The sequence below is a fragment of the Halichoeres trimaculatus genome, unplaced genomic scaffold, assembly GCF_033239565.1.
Source record: "Halichoeres trimaculatus isolate MK-OKI-2021-1 unplaced genomic scaffold, fHalTri1.1 fHalTri1_scaffold_23, whole genome shotgun sequence".
Classification (NCBI taxonomy): domain Eukaryota; kingdom Metazoa; phylum Chordata; class Actinopteri; order Labriformes; family Labridae; genus Halichoeres; species Halichoeres trimaculatus.
Window position 1 is genome coordinate 13,779,513 of NW_027437201.1, and position 26,309 is coordinate 13,805,821.

Sequence of the window (26,309 nt, forward strand, 5' to 3'; positions counted from 1 at the left end):
AGTCATTTAGAAATTTGTAAACTGATTACTTTTGCTCCTTTGTCCTTTTATAATCAAGTGATTATATTTTGTAAGGAAGCCCAAAGCAGCCATGCCCATTTCATCACTTTGTTTCTTTGATGGGTGATATTTGGTTGCCCTTTTAAATTTTTGATGAATGTATCCCCCTGTAAATGCTGTTTTTGTGAACAGCATTGTATGTGATAATGAGTATATTTTCTGCTGTTTTCTCAAGGACTTGAAATATTTATTTTCATTAGCTTAAGATGAAAAATGGGGATTTTGCCTTTCCATCACATTTGACTGCATTTTTTTTAAATAAACTGAAATGAGGTGACTTATTACTACAGGCATTGACTTTTGAAGTGGCAGGAAGCTACAAGCCCAGGTTACATTCTTAACACATTTCTGACTCACACAAAACCTGTTTCTGCAGGGCATGAGGAAGAGACAGAGAGACATAGAGAGGCCATGTCACGCTAACAGAGAAGTAAGTTTAACCATTAGTTGTAATCTAAGATCTAGCAACACAGAAACTGGTAGATATTTAAGGTTAACAAATCTTTAAACACAGAGAGGTCTGACATAACACCTCAGGGGGTGGGACTGCCTGGTTTGTCCGAGGAGCACGTGAACGCAGCATGTCCCTCTGAGCTGCAGGAGCTGCAGAGATTTAGTTCACTTTCTGCACTGAAACATGACTGAGGCAGAGTTATACACCCTGTACAAGGGAATCTATTTACCCTCAGCTCTGCATCCTCCAGAGAGCCTGAAATATTATGAAGACTTCACCTTTCGGCCTGATGATATCCTCATTGCGACATATCCCAAATCAGGTGAGTCTCTAACTTTAAGTGTCAACTTTTTGTCAAAAACGTGGAAACGCAGCAGCGCGTTTGTTTGTGAATGCAAATGTCACCTGTATTTATAAACTGAGGTAAATAACTAGAAGTTAATGTGTAACGTGTAAAAAAAAAAAAAAAAAAAAAAAAAACGTTCAGCAGTAACTTCGTACACACCCGCCCAATCCCTGAGGACGGACTGTTTTTACTCCAGCTAGCCAAGTTTGTCCTCTTTGTGCGAGGAAAAGTATGGCTGTTACCTCTGCATTTTAAACATTGTGTAGTCTTTCAACTCCAAATAACACGCAAGGGCTAATTGTGGCATAAACATCCGGTTGATCTGTTCACACCAGCGTGGATATTGAAGAAATAACAGTGAGACAGGAGTGATTGTTGAGGGCACCTGGATCGCCTGATAGGCTGACCCACACATTGGCTGCTTACGTGTGCATCCTGAACTTTGTACGATATTATCTCTATGAGCCTTACAATCATTTTTTTCCACCCAACAGAGATTACCTAGGATCTCTGTAAGAAAACGTTTGAATGGTGCATTCAGAAAATCACTAGTGTAACTAAGGTGGGGTAGATATGCATTTAATACAACACAAGATTAATCTGCAGACCAGAAATAATTTTTTTCTGCATTTTGAGATCAAAATAACCAAAATGTCTCAAGCTTTTCTTTCCACAGTGCCTCTCCAGTGTTGCCAGATTACATTTACATACCTTGGCAATGGCAGCTGTGCAAAATGCCAGACTCTCTCTGTCAATATCTGACAACTAGTTTTGTGCACCAACAATGAGTTGTGCCAGTTTTAAGACTTTTTGACTACTGTGCAACCAGACTTCATCTCATCTAGTATCTTTCTGCAAAAGTAGCTGCACATCCATGCATTTTTATCTGCCCCTACATGCACTATGCATCATGTATCCACTGTTATTGCACAATCCCACACAAAACAATCACCTGCAAAAACAGGTTCCTCTGATTTTTTTTATCAACATCCCAAGTTTATACATAAAATCTAGTATCACTTAAATTTGTGCCAGGAGGCTCTAATCTGACTGAAAGCATTACACCAGCGTAAAATTGCCCGTTTTGAGCTTTAGCTGCAGGTTTCATTTGGACACCCCCCCAAAAGCATAGTTTGTGCAAAAATATCATCATAGTGTAAATGTTTGGAGTGATGCATGCTAATTATTGCAGCACAGAGTGCAGGATGGTGTGAGGTGGTTTTAGACAATGAAACAATTTATCTGTCCGCTCTGATGGATGAATGGATACTGTACAGCTGTATAGATGGCCTGTTGTTTCTCTTCTCTTGTTGTAATCCAGCTAACAAATGCTCAACTGTACTGCAGGTGTTCAAAAAATTGTCTTCAGTACAGTGGTAGGAAACGTTGATTTATCAGGACAAGGATAACTTCCAGGGTTATTGTTTTTATCAGCTCTTAAAGAAGCCAGAGCCCCCAGATAATGATCTCCTGGTAAGTGAAAATACAAGAATGCTGTTTTGCCAGATTGTCATAAAGATACAAAGACAACCTGGCAAGCAGATAAAAACAGTCATTAGATACCCCGTAAAAAACTCAGCATCAATGCAGAAGTGTGAATAACTGCTTTGGATTACATTACTGTTTGATAATCTCTGAAATAAAAGACAACAAAAGAGCTTTGTCTTTTGAAAAGAGCTCTTCAGTCTTCAGAGGAAGCGGCAGATGCAAATGTATGTTAATGAGTGAGTTCCCTCACGCTGTTTTTGGTCATTCATAAAACCTCATCTGAACTCAGCCACAAGTTTCACCCAAGATTCATCCTTTGATTATGAAATGATACAAAATGCTCAAAGTTGTTAGTTTGTGTTTGCACTGGGGGGCCGTTGAGGTTGCATTGTAAATAACAACAAAGAGTGGATTGTTTTCTGGGTAATGAGAGGACATGGGGACTGGGCAAGTAACAACATCCTCTCCAGGGGGGTGATGTGAAACCCTAAACTAGGTGTGAACCCTGAAAGAACAAGTTTCTGATGTCTCTTTGTATCTTTTCAGAAAATACGGGGTATAGCAGCACAAACGACACTCTGGGAAGACCTTTTTTGGGACATGAAAAGGGAAAAGATAAACAGAAACAGTGTTTGTAACTCAGTTAAGTTCTGTTTCTTTGTTTCAGGTACAACCTGGATGCAGGAGATTGTTCCTCTGATCATGAGCGGAGGAGATCCAGCCTCTGTTGAGTCTCTTCCGAACTGGGACCGTGTTCCCTGGCTGGAGGAGCAGCGTGCCCTCATCCTCAACCTGGAACAGAGGCCGTCCCCTCGCATGTTTTCTACACATTACAGATACAATATGCTGCCACCGTCTTTCTTTAAAGTGAAGCCAAAGGTCAATCTGCTCTACAGGAAAAACTCATGGTTTTGTTCAATGATAAGTCAGTGACATTTGGTTTCTTGAATGAGGGAGAGGAACTGAAATTTTGTGAGTTTTGTGATTTATACTGTCACTCATGAGCGTGAAACCTTTTTGTAGTTGTGATGTATAATCACTATATTTGAGAATGAAGGATGAAACAAAGAGGAGCTTCAGAAAGCATTGGGCCTAAAGAAGTATTTCTATGACAAGAAAATAGAAATGTATCATTTAGACCCTGTGGTGTACGAGTTTTAAGAAACTGGGATTCTCCTTTTACATATGGTAAAGTTATCACAGGGAATGTAAACAAGGAGCACTGGGTTGGCCAGATGGCGTCCAACATGAAGCTTAAGACCTCATAGTTCAACTCCCAGCTGTGACCCCTTATTGCACATCATCCCCTGCTCTCTGCTCCCAACATTACCTCTTCCTTCTGTTTTTCAGTCTTGCTGCCAGATATCCCTACATACTCCCATTTCTGCTCGCAGTACCTCAAAGTTGATAACTGTTTGATGTTTTTCATCTCTATAGGTCATTTACATCACGAGGAACCCCAAAGATGTGTTCACGTCTGCCTTTCATTATTATGACACCACATCTTTCCTGGTGAAGCCGGGCCCACAGAACGAGTTCCTGCACAAGTTCCTGGATGGAAACGGTAGAGCTCAGTTTTACACCTTTGAAATGTTTATCTGTAGAGAAACATAGCTTTCTTTGGCTCTGGAATAAGATTGATATGCAACTTCAGGTGCTTATTTTTTCATGTTTTAATTACACTGACAACTGATTGTTTTCTTTATTTCCTAGTGATGTTTGGCTCCTGGTTTGATCATGTGAAGAGCTGGCTGAATGCTGAGGACAAAGAGCACATCATGTACATCTCCTATGAAGAGCTGATTATGGTGAGATTTGGCAATAAGCCTCTGATACAGATGTGACCTCACACCAAACACAGCTGTGCTGGGTGTGAGCCTGTATGTGTTCCTCTCTGTGCTGCAGGACCTGAAGGACTCAGTGGCCAGGATCGCCAAGTTCTTGGGTAAATCTCTGGAGGCTGAGGTGGTGGAGAAGATTGCAGAACGGTGTTTGTTCAAGAACATGAGGCAGAACAACATGTCTAACTACTCTTTAGTTCCTGCTCAGTTCATGGACCAGAGCAAGTCAAAGTTTCTCAGGAAAGGTTGGTTTGAAAAGACACCAAACTAGTAACATCAGAAAAAGAGATTAAGCACTAGCTCTTTCTAACCTCTTGATTGGACAGTTGTATGGATACTTTTAGTGAGCAGAATACAATTTAACGTCAGGTTTGATTTTCTTTCTCTGGATTTTGAGCACTCTTTTTTTTCCCTGTTGTCTTTCAGGAATTGCTGGTGACTGGAAAAACCAGCTGACTGAAGCAGAAGCTGAACACTTTGACGCTGTTTACAAAGACAAAATGAAAGATGTCACTTACAAATTTGTTTGGGATTAGAATAAACCTGATGAAAACACTCAAACAAGGCCTTTTCACCACACAATGTTGAGGAGAAAGTGATACTTGATTGAGTGTTATTTATCTATACTTTAATCTCTTTAATTACTTGCCTTACTTTATGTATATTTACTAACTCTAAGTCACAAGGATTACTCTATTACCAAGTATATGACCAAAGACATGTTAGATATTAGAAGCTTTTTACTATTTTTAGATGTAACTTTGTCCATTTTTAACCAAATTTCTCTTTTTGTGTATCTAAACTGAATATATATGTACAAATAATATCAACAATCTGTTAATAAATGCTCTGACCTGTCATTGAGATGTTACTTTATTTAGATAGAGTCCTAGAGTCCTCAGAAGGTCTCAAGTTGAAGAAAAAGTTTCCCCCAGTGAAAGTCCCCAATTGATCGATTTTCTTCCAAAAGTTGTTCAGATGATCTATTTCCATCAAGCTAGCTCCTAGCGGGAAAATTTCACATGCAGCTCGGCTCAAGTTCAGGTGTGGAAGGAACGTGCAGAAGGCTGCAGCTCTGAGGTCAGGTGTGAAGACACATGCACTTAAGGTCAAAAAGAGTAACAGACTCACATGAATAATTATCAAAAAACCTTAAGAGATCTATTTTTTTCATCACAGTATTTATAATTACAAAATCTGATGCATAAAAAGTGAAAATGGAAAAATTCTAATATCAGAATAAAAATGCCAGAAATAATATTTTCACAAATACAATGGTTTTTACAGTCTATGACCGTTTTCATACATCATCAAAAATCCCCAAATGTTATGATTTATTTAACTAATTAATCAATTAATTTGTAAAGTAAAACTCAAAGAGGTGAATAAATGTACTTTTGAAGCTGGGAATGTTACTGTGTTAGTTCGGTGTAACTCTGCCCATGACAAAAACCTGCAGGGTTGAGTGTAGAAAAAATAACCTTATTTTTTTGCTGCCTAGATTTTGTTTTTTCCATTTACTAACTTATTACAAAAAAAAAGATAAATAAAAGAATAAATAAATAAATAAAAAACAGGTGCTACTACTGCAAGGTCTGAGGTTTCCATGGATATTCAACCAGTTTCCAATCATTTTACTGACACTCCAAAATAAACCACAAAGAGGGACATAAATGTGCCTCTTTCTTGCATGAAACTGCTGTGATATACTCTTTAATTCTTGCTACCACTTTTTAAGTGTCATGAAAGCCTAAAAATACAGTTTAAATGGACCAAAATATGAGTTGGTAACAGCATTTAACCCTAGAGCATCTGAAAAGGATCTTAGAGTTGAGTGCATAATGTAGAAAATACAAAGTCAATGTCTCAGAAAGGGTCACGCTCACATTACAAGGCATCAGTTTTTCTCTGAACTTAATGAAACTTAAAAGAACATTTTTTTTTTTCATTTTTTCACTCCTACAGGATGGACCTGGAATCCTTTTTGATACTTCAATAAAACCCGGGCACTTCATTTAACACTCTGTTCTTTGACAAACAGTGCTTGTGTCTGGGATGGTTTGAGGCTGCTGACTTAGATGAGAAGCTGTTGCTGCTTTGGCTGCAAATTTCTGCCTTTGGTGTTATTAACTTCCTTCTATGTGTGCACACTTAGCCCACATAGTCATACAAAATTTACACAAATGTACTTTGTTCCCACATGTGTAGATATTATTCTACATAATGTCTTTTTGCGTAAGTATCAGTGATTGTGCATTAAAATATGTTTATACATACCATAGAGTATATGTGAATGTGCAAACTAAAACTGGAAACAGTTATGAATTATACATCCACATATTTTCCACACACGTTTCAGCACATGTCACAGTTACTGAAGAGGGACATGACCTTGAGACAAATCAGAGACAGACGGTGGCTGAACTTGAGACATTTTTTATATACATATCACTGGTTTAAATGTTTGATTCAGATTAGTGAAACATGTTCCATGACGAAACATCACTGACTTTATGTGTAAGAGGAACATCTATTTAAAGTCTGTCTGCTTCTTTTATCTTTTGATCTTCACAGTTTTTAAAAACATTGTTTTTTCTGTCATGTTCCCAGTTCATGGTTTCACATCCTCAACTTCAGCTCAGTTTAATTTGTGGTGCATTGCTTTACACAAACATGACAAAAAAAATTAAATATACCTGAAGTCTCATAAAGAACCCAGTCTTTAAAATGAGTTCTCCTGAAGCAGACGGTTCTGGTAGAACCTCAAACCAAACAGAAAACACTCTGATTGGTCTGAACACACCATCAGAGAGCAGAGGGGAGGAGAGGTGTTGAGGTTATGACATCCTTTCAGTGTAAATATATTTATAAAGTGACATGAGGAAGTACCAGTCCCTATCACAGAATGATGATCCTCTGCTCAGTCTCACTCGGCTCACTCACCAACATGGCTGCTCATCTCAGCGCTCTTCTCATCCTCTCTGGACTCTCAGGTCAGTTGGGGGCTGCTTTTTCTCTGTGTTTTCTCACGTTTGGATCATTTTGATTTCATCTCTTCGAATGTCACTGTTTGAATATTTTCCTGGTTTCATTGCAGGAATTCAGAGTGTAACTACAGTCAGTAAAGTCTCTGTGAGAGCTGGAGGCTCCATCTCTGTCCCATGTCTCTATGAGCCCACGTACACAAACCATGTGAAATACTTGTGTGAAGGATACTACTGGAATTCCTGCTCCTACAAAGTTAAAAGTAGAACAACAAGCAGTTCAGGAGGGTTTTCAATCTCTGATAACAAACAGGAAAGAATCTTCACCGTGACAATCGCTGCCAAATCTGCTGGAACTTATTATTACTGGTGCAATGTGGAGATAGATAATGGGATTGATGATGGGACACGATTTCAACATTTGGTTACCAAAGGTAAGAAACTTTGATGGGAAATTTCGGGTCTTTTTTATTTACATGAGCTTTTTTTAAACATTTTGAGTCTTAAACAAAAAAAAATAAAAAATAAAAATGCTTCAGCAGGAGTCTTGTTACCCATTGATACTTTAACGATTATAGTTTCCTCTCAGTTTCTGCACATCTCAGTCACGAAGACACAAATATATTTATTGTTGAAATGTCTTTATGGTCATTTTGTATCATCATGTCTTTTCAAATACTTACATTGAGGGAGAAATACTTCATAATGAGAACTTTTTCAGAATATTGTAACATCACATTAACTGTCATTACTGGTATATTTTGGAGTCATTCATCTATAGATGTAAACGAACAAACAGCTGTCCTCTCAGACAGGACTGATCAATGTCTGGTCTCAAAATAAAAGTAAACTCCATTCGTTTTCCCTTCAGATCAGGCCCCGCTCTCTGTGGATCATCAGGAGGTAACAGGGTTTACAGGAGAGAGTGTTACCATCCACTTTAAAAGCAGTAACAAGGGACTCATCAAGTGGTGCAGGCTTGGAGGATCCTGTGTGAATGAGTCAAGCAACAAAGATTGGGAAGGATTAAGAGTGACCATCACTACAAAATGGAACTCCAAAGCTGTCAATGTGACTCTGAGAGGACTGAAGACTCAGAACAGTGGCTGGTGTTTTGTGTCCAGAGGAGATCAGAGGATGCCGGTGTACATCACTGTTAAAGAAAGACCAAGCACTAGTGAGTAACAAACAACCAGAAACAAGCTTATGAAGATACAATATTATTAAAGGATCAACTGTTCAATTTGCAGCCATCTTAGAAAGTTTTTTGATTGCAGTGTTTGTCTTTTAGGCACAACTGAGGAAACAATATGTTTAAACACCTCAGTAAAGACTCTTCCACCTGTGAATCTTACTTCTGTCCCCACAGTAAGGACCTCAGTTGACACCTCAGTTGACACCTCAGTGAACACCTTAGTGAACATCGCAGGTCAAACTGAATCACAAAGGTAAGGTTCATTTGAATGGATGAAATGTTCATATTGACTCATGTTTCTATAATATCATGGTTGATGAGGAAAGGCTTTATTCTCATCTTTGCTGTGTTTAAATCTGCTGCTGCAGGACTTTCATTAACCCACTGAGTCTCATCATTCCTGTGACCTTTGACATCTTGATGTTGGTCGTATTCTTCATGATTATTTGTGTTAAAGACAGTAAGGACATAATAAACTTTTTTTAACAGCAGCTCATAATAGTCCATTGTATGACATTTTCTCTGTGTGTCCTGCACTTAGAATCAGTAACAGGAGTTTTTAATCTTTCAGAGCAAACAAAGACCCCATCATCAGCTGCAGCAGTGGTAAGAGATCCTAGTCTGAAAAATAAAAAATTAACATCTTCAGACTAAAAAGGAAATGACCCTCTCTGACACCTAGCCATGTTATAATGATGCATTTGTACTTCAGCAATATTTCTTCGTCATCACAGGCTGAAGACGAGGTCACAGACAGTAATGTTTTGTACACTATACAAGCCAGTGAAAACCCATTTGAACCCAGTTTTATCCAGGTAAATAAGGAGTCCTGTTTCTGTCCCACTGTAGAACATCATGTTGCTACAGAAAGATATATAATACTTTTATTGTCATGAATTACAAACTAAAATTAAAAAGTTTAACAGCTAAAGCTTCTTTATGTCTGTTTTCCCTTTTTTCCCCCTTCTCTCCAGCAGGGTTCGGACCAGGACGAGGATGTGTTCACTGTGGTTGAACTGGATCTGATCAGATGTCTGTGAAAAGCTGAGCTGATTCATTGGGTGTAAACCATGTGACTTTCTGCTTTTCATCACCTTCTGCATTTACTGTCTTTTCTAAATGACAGGTACACATTGGGTGTCCGCTGTTAGCTTGAGGTTTTTACACCTTCTTTATCTCTCTGCTGCCACTAAGAGAAACATCCACCACAAGCTTCATCATCATTTAACAAAAGACATCCCCCATCTGTCTGTGTCTGTTGATGCTTGTTTATAGAGTTTCTGTTAAAATACTGTCAGTCGTAACATTTATGCTTAGACTAATCTTCATCCTCCATGCAACTGATGGCTCTTCATGACCAAATAAATAAATAAATAAATAAATAAAAAAGCATGCATAGAAATGTATGTAACTCTGCTTCAGTTCATGAATGCTCTTATTTATAAAGGCTTCAGTTTATCTCATTTATAAAGAGGTTCTGATATGATTTAAAGTAAAATTATAACTGATGGCTCTTAATGTCTGAATAAATGAATGAAAAAAAAAAAACAAAAAAAAACAAATGTGGAACAAGAAAAATGGTCAATCTGTTCAGTATTTTTTTTATTTCTCAAACCAATGAGATAAGTGTGAGTACAAAGCAACAACCTCCGATCTAAAAACGTGAAGCTAGCTGTGGTGCTAAAACCGCAGGTCTTCTGAAGGCTGACTGCAGAAACACAAGAAACCACAAACACACCAAGCCAAAGAAAAAAAGTTTACAGCATTATTGAACATGTTTACAGTCTGGTTTAAAAAGAAGAAAAAGAGGAGTTTAAAAAAAAAATCCTGTAAGGGGCTTCAAAATTCTGTATCAGAAACAAATGGGTGACGTCACAGATATGTCCTTTGGCTTCATCTTAAGATTAATAAACTGCAAAAAGTCAACAGTGAAATGAAAGTGTTCCTTCAATGCAGAGCGACTGTGCTGTATGTTACTTCTTCCTCCTGTTTTGGACCCAGCTGAAGTAAAGACAAGAAGGAAAAACAGGGAGAACAATCGTCAACATAGTGACCGCAAAACTTTTCAATTTCATTCATAAAAATAAAAAGTTTTCCTAAAGTTATTCTGTAACGGCTTGATGTTCTGTACAGGAGTCCTTGTTATTCTTGATACCTTTTTATTTGTTTTTCTTGAGTGAGAAACCGTACTGTATGTCACCTCCTCTGCAGCCTGTGATGACAAAGCAAAACCAGTGAAATAAAAGCATAAGTTACAATCCTGCAGCTAAATACAGAGATCTGTAAAAAATTTAAAATCATTCTTTTTTTAAGAAATAATAATTTTTATGCAACAGATTTCATAGAATAACCCAAATTTACACTCTGAAATCATTAATAAATGAAGCTCTAAAAACACAAGTCAGAAGAATAAAGAGATTCTTGGCAAAACTGTAAAACTTCATGATTTTAAACGTTATGATTCACATGTTGCAATACAATTCTTTGATGTTAAAACCAGCTTGAAATTAGACAGGGTGACATTTCAGAGGAGAAAACAAACATCAACATTGAATAAATCAGCTAAAAATAAATCAGCTATATCATCAAAAAGTTTTACTTAGACCTAACCGTATTCATAGATACATATGTGGATTCACATTCATGTCCTCTGAACTTATAAATACCTTTTTATTGGTTCTTCTCTGGTGTGAAACATCACTGTATGTGACCTCCTCTTCAGCCTGTCGATGAGAAGAAGAGAATCAGTGAATTTATAAAAGACATAGCTTCTCAAACTTTCTCTGTGAGGAATAAAGAGTAGTATTTGGGTAGTATGAGTTAAATTCTGTTGTGAAGATCTGACCAATCAGAATCAAGTATCTAACATGAATAATCAGATCAGGATCTCTTACCACTGCTGCAGCTGATGTTGGGGTCTTTGTTTGCTCTGAAAGAGCAAAAACTCCTGTTACTGATTCTCAATGTAGGAGAATCAGGGAAAATGTCATACAAAGCATTATTTTGAGCTGCAGTTATAAAGTCTGTCACGTCCTTACTGTGTCTTCTCCAAATACACCATGAGATCACGGCCAGTATTGAGATGAGAACCAATAAGCTCCCCAGAATGATGAGACTCAGCCAGAGACTGAAAGTATTGCAACAGGAAAAATTAAAATAAAGCTTTAATTAATCAACCCAGATGTTATAGAAACATGAGTCAACATGTGAACATTTCTCAGATGAACCTTTGGTTTACCTTTGTGATTCAGTTTGACGTGTGGTGTTCATTGAGGTGTCAACTGTGGTCCTTAGTGTGGGAACAGAAGTAAGATTCACAGGTTGGTGAGTGCTTGCTGAGGTCTTCATGCATGTCGTCGTCTTTGGTGTCTCTACAGGAAATGAGATCAAATAATTAAACAGGTTTAAACTGGCTTTATTTAACTTTTAATTCAAGCCTCTCCCTCTGTGCTAGTTGACCCTGGTGACATCTCTAATGAGAGCCACAAACCACCGTACAACAAAGCTGTTTTACATGATTACAGACATGTTTCTGTGTGTCAGTAAAGTCATCAGTTGGTTTGTTTGCCTGTTTCTGGTTGTTTGTTACTCACTAGTGCTCGGTCTCTCTTTAACAGTGATGTACACCGGCATCCTCTGATCTCCTCTGGACACAAAACACCAGCCACTGTTCTGAGTCTTCAGTCCTCTCAGAGTCACATTGACAGCTCTGGGCTTTGTTATTGAAGTGATGGTCACTCCTATTCCTTCCCAATCTTTTTTGGTTGACTCATCCACACAGGATCCTCCAAGTCTGCACCACTCAATGAGTCCGTTGTTACTGTTTTTAAAGTGGATGGTAACACTCTCCCCTGTAAACCCCATTACGTCCTGATGATCCACAGAGAGCGGGGCCTGATCTGAAGGGAAAACAAATGAAGTTTACTTTTATTTTGAGACCAGACATGGATCAATCTTTTCTGAGAGGACAGCTGTTTATTCAGTTACATTTTTAGATAAATGACTCCAAAATATAATGACAGTTAATGTGACGTTGCAATATTCTATATTATTTTATTAAATAATTAGAAAGTGAAACATGAGTGTCTCAGTGACTGAAATGTGTCAAAACGAAAAATACTTTATCTGAGAGCTGTCTGTCTGCCTGTAACAGCTAATTAGCCTGATTCCAGTACTTATGAACAAATACTTATGTGTTGTGTCTGTTTTCTATCTACATCAATTCGATAGTCTGTTATATCACTTACCTTAAAGCAACCAGAATCCTGATTCTGAGTTTATGTATTATTTTTTCTTTAGGACCCAAACGGTTAAAATACAGCTCAGGTTAATAATAATAATAATAATAATAATAATAATAATAATAATAATAATAATAATAATAATAATAATAATAATAATAATTATTATTATTATTATTATTATTATTATTATTATTATTATTATTATTATTATTATTATAAAAATTATAATCTTTCTTACCTTTGGTAACCAAAAGTTGAAATCGTGTCCCGTCATCACTCCCGTTATCTATCTCCACATTACACCAGTAATAATAAGTTCCAGCAGTTTTGGCAGCGATCGTCACGGTGAAGATTCTTTCTTGTTTGTTATCAGAGATTGAAAACCCTCCTGAACTGCCTATTGTTCTACTTTTAACTTTGTAGGAGCAGGAAACCCAGTAGTATCCTTCACACAAGTATTTCACATGGTTTGTGTACATGGGCTCATAGAGACATGGGACAGAGATGGAGCCTCCAGCTCTCACAGAAACTTTACTGACTGAAGTTACACTCTGAATTCCTGCAATGAAACCAGGAAAATGTTCAAGCCGTGACATTCAAAGAGATGAAATCAAAATGATCCAAACATGAGAAAACAGAGAGACAGAGCAGCCCCCGACTGACCTGAGAGTCCAGAGAGGATGAGAAGAGCGCTGAGATGAGCAGTCATGTTGGTGAGTGAGCCGACTGAGACTGAACAGAGGATCATCACTGTGATAAGGACTGGTACTTCCTCATGTCACTGTATAAATACATTTACACTGAAAGGATGTCCTAACATCAACACCTCTCCTCCCCTCTGCTCTCTGATGGTGTGTTCAGACCAATCAGAGTGTTTTCTGTTTGGTTTGAGGCTCTACCAGAACAGTCTGCTTCAGGAGAACTCATTTTAAAGGCTGGGTTCTTTATGAGACTTCAGTTATATATTTTTTTCTGACATGATTGTGTAACGCAATGCTCCACAAGTTAAAACATGAACTGGGGAACGTAACAAAAAAAAAGAACATTTTTAAAAAATTGTGACGATCTAAAGGTAAAAGAAGCAGACAGACTTTCAATAGATGTTCCTCTTACACATGAAGTCAGTGCTGTTTTGTCATGGAGCATGTTTCACTGATCTGAATCAATCATTCAAAAAAGAATGTGGGAAGTGTTACTTATCAACAGCAAGAATCTACATATCTGCAGAGCACTGGTGTTTTTGTATTAAGGGCCCCACAGCGTGACCACACCAAGAGGTGTGAATTTGGGTTAATTTGTGTTTGAGAAGCTGCTGAGGCTGATAAGAATTACACTTATTCACACCAGTGCTGAGCAACAGCACATTTATGTAAACTCAGGGACATAAAGTAAAGTAGAAACAGTTACTGACTTCAGAGAGTGTAAAAATCTACAGAAAGGAGCTTGTATCAGCCCAGTTACGCAATTCTATTGTTAACAGCAATAATATCAAACATTATAAAATTATTTACTATTGAAAGCAGCTCATGATGTGAGCATTACCCTTTTTGAGGCATTGACCTTGTATTTTTCAAATGCATTGACCTTTAAGTATCCTTTTGGATACTCTGAGGTTGAACGCTGACACCAGCTCATATTTTGGTCCATTTAAACTGAATTTTAAGAATTCTGTGGCATTTAAAAGTCAGTTATAAGAATTAAGCAATATACCACAGCAGTTTCATGCAAGGAAGAGGCACATGTAATTCCCTCTACATGTGGGAATCAGCTGAATCAGCTGAATAATCATGGAAACTTAAGGATGTTGCAGCACTTAGAGTAATAATGCCTGTTTATTCATTTATTTATTTATTTTGAAGTTTTAATTCACAGTTTTTTGACAAAACTTTGTTGATTTATTAATGGATACAGGGAGGGAAGTCAAACATCATGAGAAAAATCTGTGACAATCATTAATGTTTGTGAGACAAAAAGAGCTTAAGAGCACTTTGAAACAAATTTAGATACCAATAAACTAAATAAATCATTGCCAGTGGTGGATGCCTTCAGGTGAGTGATACATACACATCTGTGTTGTTGTGTTCTCACATAGAATTGTATGTAACTCTGCTTCAGTTCCTGAATCCTGTTCTTATTTATAAAGGCTTCAGTTTATCTTATTAGTGAAGAGGTTCTGATATGAATCAAAGTAAAATTTTAACTGATGGCTCTTAATGACTCAATGAATGAAGACAAAATTAGACAACACATGAGAGAAGTGAGGGACCATTTTGTTCAGAAATTTTCAGTGTCTTTAACCACTGTGAGTACCAAGCAGCAACCTTCAGTCTAGGAACATGAAGCGAGCTGAAATGTTTAAAACTGAAGTCCTTCCAGAGTCTGGAGGCTGGCTGCAGAAGTCCAAAATACCACAAACACACTAAGCCAAAGAAAAAAAAACTTTACAGCATTACTGAACGTGTTTACAGTCTGGTTCAAAAAGAAGAAAAGGAGGAGTTTAGAAAAAAAAAAAAAACATAAAGGGCTTCAAAAATTCTGTATCACAAACAAATAGGTGACATCACAAATATGTCCTTTGGCTCCATCTTCAGGTTGATTAACTGCAAAAGTCAACAGGCAAAAAAAAAAACAACAAAAAAACAAAACAAAAAAAACACACACCACTAGGATCAGCAATAAATGCAGAAGTAAGAGTGTTCCTTCAATGCAGAGCGACTGTGCTGTATGTTACGTCTGCCTCCTGTTTTGGACCCAGCTGGAGGAAAGACAAGAAGGAAAAACAGGGAGAACAATTGTAAACGTAGTGACCGCAAAACTTTTCAATTTCATTGATAAAAAGATTCCCTAAAATTTTCTGTGACAGCTTAATGTTCTGGACCGGACTCCTTGTTATTCTTGATACCTTTTTATTTGTTTTTCTTGAGTGAGAAACCGTACTGTATGTCACCTCCTCTGCAGCCTGTGATGAGAAAGCAAAACCAGTGAAGTAAAAGCAGAAGTTACAATCCTGCAGCTAAATACAACATTTTCCAAAACCACAACTTTGTACGTATTTAAGAAATTTGATATAACAGATGTGATGGAATTATCCAGATTTAAATTTTAAAATTATGAATCACAAGTCAAAAAGTGTTGTTTGCAATTGCAACAGTGACATGGCTTTTTAAAATACATTCCTAAGATTAATAATGTAACAATTAGTTTAAAGTCAGACATGCAAAATCTCAGAGAAGAAACCAAACACCTGCAATGTACAAAGAATTAATCAAGACCTAACCCCATTCATAAATATATATATTTGGATTCACATTAATGTCTTCTTATCTGGCAAAAAAAAAAATGGAACACTTAAAAGCAGAGCAGAGGAAGGTAAATACAAACAGCACATTACTGAGTTTAGATACCTTTTTATCTCTTTGTCTTGAGTGGGAAACCGTACTGTACGTCACTCCCTCTGCAGCCTGTGATGAAAAACCAAAACCAGTGGAGTGAAAATCATGTTATCCTGCAAAAACACGTCTTTTACATCTATATTTTTGATATACCAGTAAGTATGCACAAACTGAACTCTCTGAATGTCTGCATGAAAGACAGGAAGCAGCTCTGCCTCAGAGCTGTGTTCATGTCCTCTGTGCAGCAAAATTTTGTTCATGCTTTTAGAGCATTGCAGGGCAAAGCAAATTAAATTGGCAAATACTAAAACGGTATTTAAATACCTTTTTATTGGCTTGTCTGGAGTGAGAAACCGTACTGTATGCCGCCTCCTCTCCAGCCTGTAATGAAGAAGCAAAATCATTGATTAAAAAAAAAAATGCTATCCTGCTGCTGCAAGCTGCATTTTCTTAAGAAAAAAAATACTTTTACATTTGTATTTATCAGCCACAGATATATACATTAATGAGCTTCTGTAGGATTCAGTCCTTAGGCGGAGGAGCTCTGTGTACCAGATTTGACGAATTAATCCAGATTTATGCTCAAAAATTAAATCTTTTAAGTTTAGGAGTCCAAAAAAATGAATAAAAAAATATATGACTAGGCAAGGTTTTAGAGGAAAGAAAATGTCTGCAACATGCAAAGAATTAAACAACCTTTTCATAGTCTAAAACGTACAGTCTATGGTTTAAACACCAGCCACAGACCACAGTGTGCAAAACCATTCAGACCTGACCTCATTCATAGATACATATGTGGATTCACATTCATGTCTTCTGAACTTATATAATTACCTTTTTATTGATACATCTTGAGTGAGAAACATCACTGTATGTGACCTCCCCTTCAGTCTGTCGTGATGAAGAAGAAGAGAATCAGTGGATTAAAAAAAAAAACATAGCTTATCAAACTTTCTCTGTGAGGAATAAAGAGTAGTATTTGGGTGTTGTGAGTTAAATTTTGTTGTGAAGATCTGACCAATCAGAATCAAGTATCTAACATGAATAATCAGATCAGGATCTCTTACCACTGCTGCAGCTGATGATGGGGTCTTTGTTTGCTCTGAAAGAGTAAAAACTCATGTTACTGACTAATGCAGGGTACAAAGAAAATTTCTTTACATCTCAAGTCTTCACGTCCTTACTGTGTCTTCTCCAAATACACCAGAGGACCACGGCCAGTATTGAGATGAGAACCAGTAAGATCCCCAGAATGATGAGACTCAGCCAGAGACTGAAAGCTCTGCAGCAGCAGAATTAAACACAGCAAAGAAAAAAAGAAAGCTTTACTTCATCATTCAGGTATTATAGAAACATGACTCCTCAGATGAACCTTTGCTTTACCTTTGTGATTCAATTTGACCTGTGGCGTTCACTGAGGTGTTCACTGAGGTGTCAACTGTGGTGTCAACTGTGGTCCTTACTGTGGGAAAAGAAGTAAGATTCACAGGTTGGTGAGTGCTTGCTGAGGTCTTCATGCATGTTGTCGTCTTTGGTGTCGCTACAGGAAATGAGATCAAATTATTAAACAGGTTTAAACTGGCTTTATTTAACTTTTAATTCATGCTACTCCCTCTGTGCTAGTTGACCCTGATGATATCTCTAATGAGAACCACAAACATCCAAACAACAAACCTGTTTTACAGGATTACAGACATGTTTCTGTGTGTCAGTAAACTTTAATCAGTTTGTTTGTTTGCCTGTTTCTGGTTGTTTGTTACTCACTAGTGCTCGGTCTTTCTTTAACAGTGATGTACACTGGCATCCTCTGATCTCCTCTGGACACAAAACACCAGCCACTGTTCTGAGTCTTCAGTCCTCTCAGAGTCACATTGACAGCTCTGGGCTTTGTTATTGAAGTGATGGTCACTCCTAATCCTTCCCAATCTTTTTTGGTTGACTCATCCACACAGGATCCTCCAAGCCTGCACCACTTGATGAGTCCGTTGTTACTGTTTTTAAAGTGAATGGTAACACTCTCCCCTGTAAACCCCATTACGTCCTGATGATCCACAGAGAGCGGGGCCTGATCTGAAGGGAAAACAAATGAAGTTTACTTTTATTTTGAGACCAGACATGGATCAATCTTTTCTGAGAGGACAGCTGTTTATTCAGTTACATTTTTAGATAAATGACTCCAAAATATAATGACAGTTAATGTGACGTTGCAATATTCTAAAAAGGTGATAAGTTTCTCATCTTTTTATCTTTGTGTTAGTATTATTTAAAAAGCTAAGGATGATATCAAATAATTACAAAGTGAAACGTGAGTGTCTCAGTTACTGAAATGTGTCAAAACTAAAAATACTTTATCTGAGAGCTGTCTGTCTGCCTGTAACAGCTAATTAACCTGATTCAAGTACTTATGAACAAAAACTTTTAAGTTGTGTCTGTTTTCAATCTTCATCAATTCGATAGTCTGTTATATCACTTACCTTAAAGCAACCAGAATCCTGATTCTGAGTTTATGTATTATTTTTTCTTTAGGACCAAAAATGTTAAAATACAGCTCAGGTTAATAATAATAATAATAATAATAATAATAATAATAATAATAATAATAATAATAATAATAATAATAATAGTTATATAATCTTTCTTACCTTTGGTAACTAAAAGCTGAAATCGTGTCCCAACATCATTCCCATTATTTATCTCCACATTGCACCAGTAATAATAAGTTCCAGCAGTTTTGGCAGCGATCATCACGGTGAAGATTCTTTCTTGTTTGTTATCAGAGATTGAAAACCCTCCTGAACTGCTTGTTGTTTCACTTTTAACTTTGTAGGAGCAGGAAACCCAGTAGTATCCTTCACACAAGTATTTCACATGGTTTGTGTACGTGGGCTCATAGAGACATGGGACAGAGATGGAGCCTCCAGCTCTCACAGAAACTTTACTGACTGAAGTTACACTCTGAATTCCTGCAATGAAACCAGGAAAATGTTCAAGCAGTGACATTCAAAGAGATGAAATCAAGATCAAACATAAGAAAACACAGAGACCAAGCAGCCCCGACTGACCTGAGAGTCCAGAGAGGATGAGAAGAGCGCTGAGATGAGCAGCCATGTTGGTGAGTGAGCCGAGTGAGACTGAACAGAGGATCATCACTGTGATAAGGACTGGTACTTCCTCATGTCACTTTATAAATATATTTACACTGAAAGGATGTCCTAACTTCAACACCTCTCCTCCCCTCTGCTCTCTGATGGTGTGTTCAGACCAATCAGAGTGTTTTCTGTTTGGTTTGAGGTTCTACCAGAACCGTCTGCTTCAGGAGAACTCATTTTAAAGACTGGGTTCTTCATGAGACTTCAGTTATTAATTTTTTTCGGGCATGTCTGTGTAATGCAATGCACCACAAGTTAAACCATGAACTGAGCTGAAGTAGAGGATGTGAAACCATAAACTGGGAAACATGACAGAAAAAAAGAACATTTTTAAAAACTGTGAAGATCAAAAGATAAAAGAAGCAGACAGACTTTAAATAGATGTTCCTCTTACACATAAAGTCAGTGATGTTTTGTCATGGAGCATGTTTCACTGATCTGAATTGATCATTTAAACCAGTGATATTATAAAGTGTCTTCCCAGTGAAGTTCGGCCACCGTCTGTCTCTGGTTTGCAGGTTTTCCTCCATAAAGCATAAAGAATCTCTGAGGGCCCCTGAGGTCACGTCCCTCTTCAGTAACTGTGACATGTGCTGAAACAGTGTGTGGAAATGTTTTCCACAGAATGACGACTGCATTGCACTTTTTGTGTTAAGTTGTGTCAGACTTTTCAACACTTCGCAGAAACATATTGGTGCTGTTCATGATAAACGCAAACTCATGATGATTGGGACTGCTGAGTAAAACTTGCTTTCTAGAGTGACTGTGAAATATGTGGATGTTTATTCCACAACTTTTTGCATTTTTAGTTTGCAGAATGAGAGAAGTGTTTCTTTTCAGCTGCAAGAATCTACATCTTTGCAGAGCAGTGTTGTCTTTGCATCAAGAGCCCCTCAGCACGGCCCCACCAGGGAGTGAATCTGGTTTAATTTGTGTTTTAGAAGCTGCTGAGGCTGATGAGAAATACACACATTAGTACCAGTGCTGATCAACAGTACATTCATGTATAGTCTAAGTAACAAATAAACCTTTAAATGCACACACGCACAGAGGTGCATATGTTATGTAAAATAATATCTGAACATGTAGATGTTAGTAAGTGTGTTTGTTTAAACTTAGCGTGAGCGTGTGGGCAAACTGTGTATGTGTAGAAGGAAGTTAATGAGACCAAAGGCAGAAGTTAGCGGCCAGGGCAGCAACGGTTTCTTATCAAAGTCAGCGGCTACAAACTACCACAGAAGAGCACCGTTTGTCAAAGAGCTGAGTGTTAAATGAAGAGTCTAGGTTTTTTTTGAAGTATTTTTGAAAACATTTCAGGTCCATCCCATCAGAAGGAGAGGAAATAAGTCCACATGGCACCTCAAAGGAGCACAGACTTTCAAGTTTAGAGTTTCAAAACAGCCTTACTTTGCTTAACCGGGGCTGGTTATGATGTATAAAGACTCAGCAACAGAAGCATTGTCTTAGGCAACTGAAACATAATCTTCTCTTTAAAAGCAGAACTTTTGACTTCTGAAAATCATCATTGCATCAACCTCGGCAACTAAGTGTCTGGAGATCAACAACATATTCTGATAAAATGACTGACAGAATGGATAAAACTTTGCCATGTGGATTTATTATTCCACAAATGTGTCTTCTTCTTTCTGATGGAGGAACAGTTGAGTGGAAACTGTTTGAAATAAGAGCTGTTAACAGTTAATGACTTAAGAGAGTCTAAAAAATACAAACAGATAGATGCTTTATTTGACTTCATAGATTGTGAGCATGAGCATTTTTGAGGCATGGACTTCATATTTTCTGCACACAGCTTTGAAGATCCTTTTCAGACACTTTGAGGTTCAACACAGTCACCAGCTCATATTTGTTCCACTTATACTGAATTTGAACTGAACCCCAGCAGTTTTATTCAAGAAAGAGAGACATGTTTTCACTCTTTGAGCTTTTTTTTGTTTCGGATCAGTGAAATGATCAGAAACTAGTTGAATAATCATGGAGAGCTAAGGATGTTGCAGCACTTGCTGTAAAAGTGCCTGTTTTTTTTTTTTTTTAGTTGCGTAGCGTTACACAACGATTACACAATACAGAAATAATAATGTTTTCAAACTACTCTTGGTGTAAAACATGTAACTAAGAACTTTGTTGATCTATCAGTGGATACAAGGAATCCCAGAAGTCAAACATCATGAGAAATTTACAATAGTTTTATCTGTTTGTGTGACAAAAAGAGCTTTACTGCTTTGAACAAATCTTAAATGTAGATAAACTGAATGCAGTCTTTGACAGTGGTGCGTGTCTTGAAGTGACTGACATGTACATCTATGTTACTGGGTTCTCACACAGAAGGTATTCCCTCCGAGCAGGCCTCCCTGCATGTACATTTAGACCAGAATGCAGAGGTTGCATAAAAACTTTGCATATCCGAAATATATCCTCATAAAGATGTGACCCTGAGAGCAGCTCCAGGAGAAGGTTTGTCGTCACTGAAATGAAATTATTTCTCTCCAGCTGATTTACAGGACCATTAAAGCAGAAGAGGAAAAGATTTGGATGTCAAATGCTGTTTCTTTAATGCCACTGAAACTTAAACAAAAATTCCATTACACTGATCCTTTGTGGTACAAAACACACAACAGATAAAACTGATATGACATAATGATATTTATTTTATCCATCTTTAGGTTCCAAGCCAGCATGGACACAAAAAGAACAGACTTTCAAATCATAATAAAAACTTTTCTATCTACAAATCAACATTAAATCCCCACAAACAAACACACTCTCCGTAAACACTCTATAGCCACAGGTTCAAGAACACATATTTATTTAGACTACCTCCCTGTGTGCTGTTCATTTTGGAAAAGCTTCAGTTTTTGAGAATGTGCAAACAATGCATGCGTTCATAAACACCGGGAAACTGATAAGCAAACCAAACTACTTTGTTGTAGCTCATTCTCCAAATTCTTCAGTTTTTGACCCAAAGAATAATTTTAGATTAACTGGATTAAATGCTTTAAATAATCAAATTTCCATTGTTTTTTAGCAGTTTGGCCACACCTGGCAGAGCTCCCGCAGGCTCCAGTAATACATCTTTAATAGGGCTCAGTCCTCAGGATGGGGAGCTTGGTGCACCAGTTTGAATGGAGTAATCCAGATTTACATTCTGTAATCAGGAATGAGCAAAGCTCTAAAAACACAAGTCTCTGGAATAACAAACAGAGTCATTGTTGGATGGTTTGTGCTGTGTAAGTGCAACAATAATATGATTTTAAATGTTGTGATTCCCTTGTTGTCCTCTCATCACAGAGACAACAGTCATAGTACACGGTCTAACTCTAATGCTAATACAATTCTTAGATTATTGGTATAAACTCGGCTCAGAATCAAACAGGCAAGATTACAGAGGAGAAACCAAACATCTGCAATTTACAAAGAGTATATCATTCGTCAGGTTTATCCACAGCCACAGAACACAATGTGCAAAACAACTCCAAACTAAACATGTTCATAAATATATATTTGAGGATTCACATTAATGTCCCCTGGACACTGAGTGTCTGCAGTAAGGACAAACCTCAGAGGCTTCTTTGATTCTTTTCAGGCAGATTAAAGCAAGTACAAACAGCACATCACTACACAAACGGCCCACATATATGGAAAACTACACCAAAAGAAACTAATAATAGTGTCTGAATAAGAAATTAAACTACTGAAAGAAAACACAACTTCTGTTGTCACATAAACCCGTCATATGACTATTTTTTCTTCGCTGAATTTTATTATAGTATCAAAATATCTTCTTTTTTCATAACAGCACATGCTCAGTGAGGAAGCACTATCACCGCAAAATACATTCTTATATTTATTTATAGAGAATAGATCGAAGAGTATTATTGTCGATAATTTCCTGAAACAACTACTAATAAGATGTTAACGTGGACAAAAAGATGTAGATATTTAAAAACAACAAAAGTGTGTATTTCATCTTCCTCTCTATGGGTTGTTTAGTGCTGATAGGAAATAGAAAAACATGGACAATACAGCTAATTACAGTCACTCCTAAACTTCCATGTAGCTGACTTGGCAAAGACTTTCAAGCAATTGTTGGAGTTATTAAGTATATATATCACTTATATGATGCTCAGCAGGCAGGCTGTGTACTGATAAAAATCTGTTCGTTAAAAAAAAAAAGCTTTATGGATGGCAAGTGCTCAAGCTCCTTTTGAGGTCCAACAACGCACGTGTCAGGAACTGGGTTAGCTGCATGTCGTGCCAAAAAAGGATCAAGACTGAGGAAACTGTAGGAGAATGCAGGTTTTGGCCAAATGTTAAAAAAAGGAAAACTAAAGTATTAAGAAAGATCTGATCCACAGGAGACCTATAAACTTATTTCATGACAAACCTGGACATGTACAGCCTTTTTTGATAAGTTAGTTTATGATCACTCATGCCTGGAGTGACTCTACAGGTAATTCCCACCCAGACTGAAAGGGGTGAACTTCTGGGCCTGCTGAGCTCCAATCTCAGCCACATACAGCTCACCTGTCTTCAGGTCCAAGTCCACCAGATGGGGCTTCACCTCATCAGCCAGCTGGATCACACTCACCACCTTGCACTGACCAATCAGACCCACCGGTGGGGCTTCGAGCAGTGAGATCTGGTTGGTGTTCAGCTGCACGACAATGAAGTACTTCTTGTCAGGGGTCAGGCGGACTGAGTAGGGCGCATCTTCAGTGAAACAGCTTCCCCACGTCCCCAGCCAGTCCCCGGTGTCAGAGTTAAAGACTTGGATCCTCTTGTTTCCTCTGTCAGCCACCCACACCCTCAGTGCGCTGTCCACTGTCACGCTGTGGGGGATGTAGAACTGAGCTGGGTTTGGTCCTTTCTCCCCGTGCACCCACAGTACCTCCTTCTCTTTGGACAGCTTGATAAGACGGTTATTCAACCCACCGTCACCATCGACGATGTACATCTCTCCAGAGCTGTGCACAAAGATCTCAGCTGGCTGGTCAAATTGCAGGGGGTTCATCCCGGAGCCCGCTTTCCCCGGAGTACCAAGCACCTTACGAGATCACAGGAGACAACTTGTCATTTTAAATAACTGGTTGAAAGAGTTTGATAATATCAGAATTATTACTAAGCCTGGGTAAATCATTCACCTGCAGTAGTTTCCCAGACGGTGAGTACTGTTTGATGGAGTGACCATATGGACCTTTCCCCACATCAGTGATCCATACTGTGGGGTTTGAAGAGGTGGCGTCTGCAAGAAATATCCCATGAGGCATCTCCAGCGTGGTCGTGTTCCAGGCCATGAGGAACTCACCATCTGTGCTGAACACAAGCACCTTGGGGATATTGTCACCTAGAGGAGAAATTCAAAGAAAGCAGTCATCAACTTGCTGGTTTTTCGCTGGAGGAAGAATTTGTTGAAAAGCCAGATCCAAAGTTCTGAGAAGTGTAGGGTCACTGAAGGGTTTTAATTTGACAGTACAGAGAACATGAAATCAGAGATGTGTTCATTCTAAAAACAGAGCCATGTTTGTGCTATTAACCTAGCTTACAATACATTTGATGGATGTGTTTTTTCATTGTGTGAGACTTCGAAAAACTTTTAAATAACTGTCCCTCTAAGGTATTACTGGAACAGGTTTTAAAAATCACACAATGCTGATCTTTCCTTTAGGCAAGATTTAGATGTGGGCTTCTGTTAGTGGTCGTGACACAATACATGAGTGTCTTTCAAATGGACAAACATCAGGGATACTCTTAGTCATGTAAACACTCAATGATTTCCAGTGCACAACTAGGTATTCAGACTCAGGAAAAAGGACCCAACCTGGACTGATACCTTTAATAGGTGTATGTATTATTCATTAAATGGTATCTATGGTAATGTGCGAGCAAAGGTCTTACTTTACACTGTTTCTAAAATCCAGCCTGAATCACCCATCCCCAGGGATCAGTTTAATCCTGATTATGTGAATCAAAGAAATTCCAATCCTACTGTTTTGAACAACACATACTGAAGGTTTGATCCAGATCAGACCATTTCCAATGATCAGATTACCTGTCAACAAATAACCCTGAAGAAATGTAACCTAAAGGTTGAATGCAGAAGAAAATCATTTTAGATTTGAGATTAATGAATCATTCATGTACCTCTCTGTGCCACATATACCACACCAGAATTCTGGTTGACAGCCACTCCAAACACCTCTCCGGTGAACTGCTCTGGGTATTTGGGCCAGCTCAGGTCCAGCTTGTAGAGGGGTCTGTCCAGGTGGTAGTCCCTCCTCAGGCTGGAAATGCCTGGATGCTGCTGGGTGCCAATGGTTCCGTACAGAACCATCATAAGCACCACTATAGTAGCCATACTGGACGCGATCAAACACGTTTGGCTCCTCTTCGCAAACATCAGGGTTCAGCTGCGTAAAGCTCCTGGTTTAGAGTCCTGGTTCAGTGACGAGCTGTGTCAAACGTCTGGGATGCTCTGAAACAAGCAAGACGTAGAAAAAAAAGCTATTTAATGGTGCTGTAAATGTAAAAAAACACTGTAGATCTCCGTGATCACAGGAATGCATCACTTCCTGATTTGAGGAGCCCTGAACGTCAAAACAACAGCTCGGCAAGTGATATAAACTAACATAAAGCATTTCTGTTCACAGTATTGCAGTAAACCCAGCACTGTATTACCAAGACACATAATATAACTCCAGCACAATGATCTGTTCTGTAGTGTTTGATAAATATAAATGCTTTCAGCTTACTTTCCTCGGCGTCCTGTTCTCCTCCCTGCTCCGCCCCTTCTTCTCCTTCTTTGGTGGTTTTCGCAAAGTGTGAATGCCCAAAATGTTGCTCTACCATCACCTACTGGTTTAAAGCAAATCTACAATGTCTTCACGAATCAAAAAGGAGAAAATAATTGAAAATGCTTACAATACTTCCCAACACATTATGTAACGATAATGAAATAAGATTACGTTGCTTAAAAAAAAATAAAGATTTGAAATTGTTATGTAAATAAATAATTATTTAGATACATTAAAAAAAACTTTGTATAACTCAGTTAAAAACTGGACTTCATAGATAGATATTCAATAAAATTACCAAATAAAATCGTTTATTTTTGTTTCCGCATTTAGTCAAGTCATGTGAC

The 26,309-nt window shown here is 37.9% G+C and overlaps 3 protein-coding genes and 2 long non-coding RNA genes across 5 annotated transcripts; 3 read left to right on the forward strand and 2 right to left on the reverse strand.

Moving 5' to 3' along the window:
• Positions 1-540: 540 nt before the first annotated feature.
• sult2st2 (sulfotransferase family 2, cytosolic sulfotransferase 2) lies at positions 541-5,026 on the forward strand. The gene is made up of 6 exons (XM_074663348.1): positions 541-836; positions 3,016-3,227; positions 3,786-3,912; positions 4,062-4,156; positions 4,254-4,434; positions 4,616-5,026. The coding sequence occupies exons 1-6, from the start codon at positions 698-700 to the stop codon at positions 4,723-4,725; spliced, it is 864 nt and encodes a 287-aa protein (XP_074519449.1). The 5' UTR covers positions 541-697; the 3' UTR covers positions 4,726-5,026.
• A 2,083-nt stretch (positions 5,027-7,109) lies between these two features.
• On the forward strand, positions 7,110-15,256 carry LOC141785463 (CMRF35-like molecule 7; the record flags this gene model as incomplete). The annotated part of the gene is made up of 5 exons (XM_074663793.1): positions 7,110-7,182; positions 7,287-7,607; positions 8,045-8,076; positions 14,662-14,690; positions 15,229-15,256. Coding segments are annotated over exons 1-5 (456 nt in total), but the record flags the coding sequence as incomplete, so codon positions are not given.
• LOC141785604 (uncharacterized) lies at positions 8,486-9,153 on the forward strand. The gene is made up of 4 exons (XR_012597542.1): positions 8,486-8,621; positions 8,737-8,828; positions 8,940-8,974; positions 9,103-9,153. It is a non-coding gene; the product is annotated as an uncharacterized LOC141785604 (long non-coding RNA).
• Positions 15,257-15,268: 12 nt separating the features above from the next.
• On the reverse strand, positions 15,269-16,387 carry LOC141785605 (uncharacterized). The gene is made up of 4 exons (XR_012597543.1): positions 16,329-16,387; positions 16,017-16,073; positions 15,515-15,571; positions 15,269-15,367 (listed from the first exon to the last, which is right to left on the reverse strand). It is a non-coding gene; the product is annotated as an uncharacterized LOC141785605 (long non-coding RNA).
• Positions 16,388-21,799: 5,412 nt separating this feature from the next.
• On the reverse strand, positions 21,800-26,079 carry LOC141785631 (NHL repeat-containing protein 3-like). Its single transcript, XM_074664068.1, has 4 exons — positions 25,921-26,079; positions 25,313-25,643; positions 24,313-24,515; positions 21,800-24,215 (listed from the first exon to the last, which is right to left on the reverse strand). Exons 2-4 carry the CDS (start codon positions 25,566-25,568, stop codon positions 23,616-23,618), a joined length of 1,059 nt encoding a protein of 352 aa, XP_074520169.1. The 5' UTR covers positions 25,569-25,643; positions 25,921-26,079; the 3' UTR covers positions 21,800-23,615.
• Between the last annotated feature and the right edge of the window lie 230 nt (positions 26,080-26,309).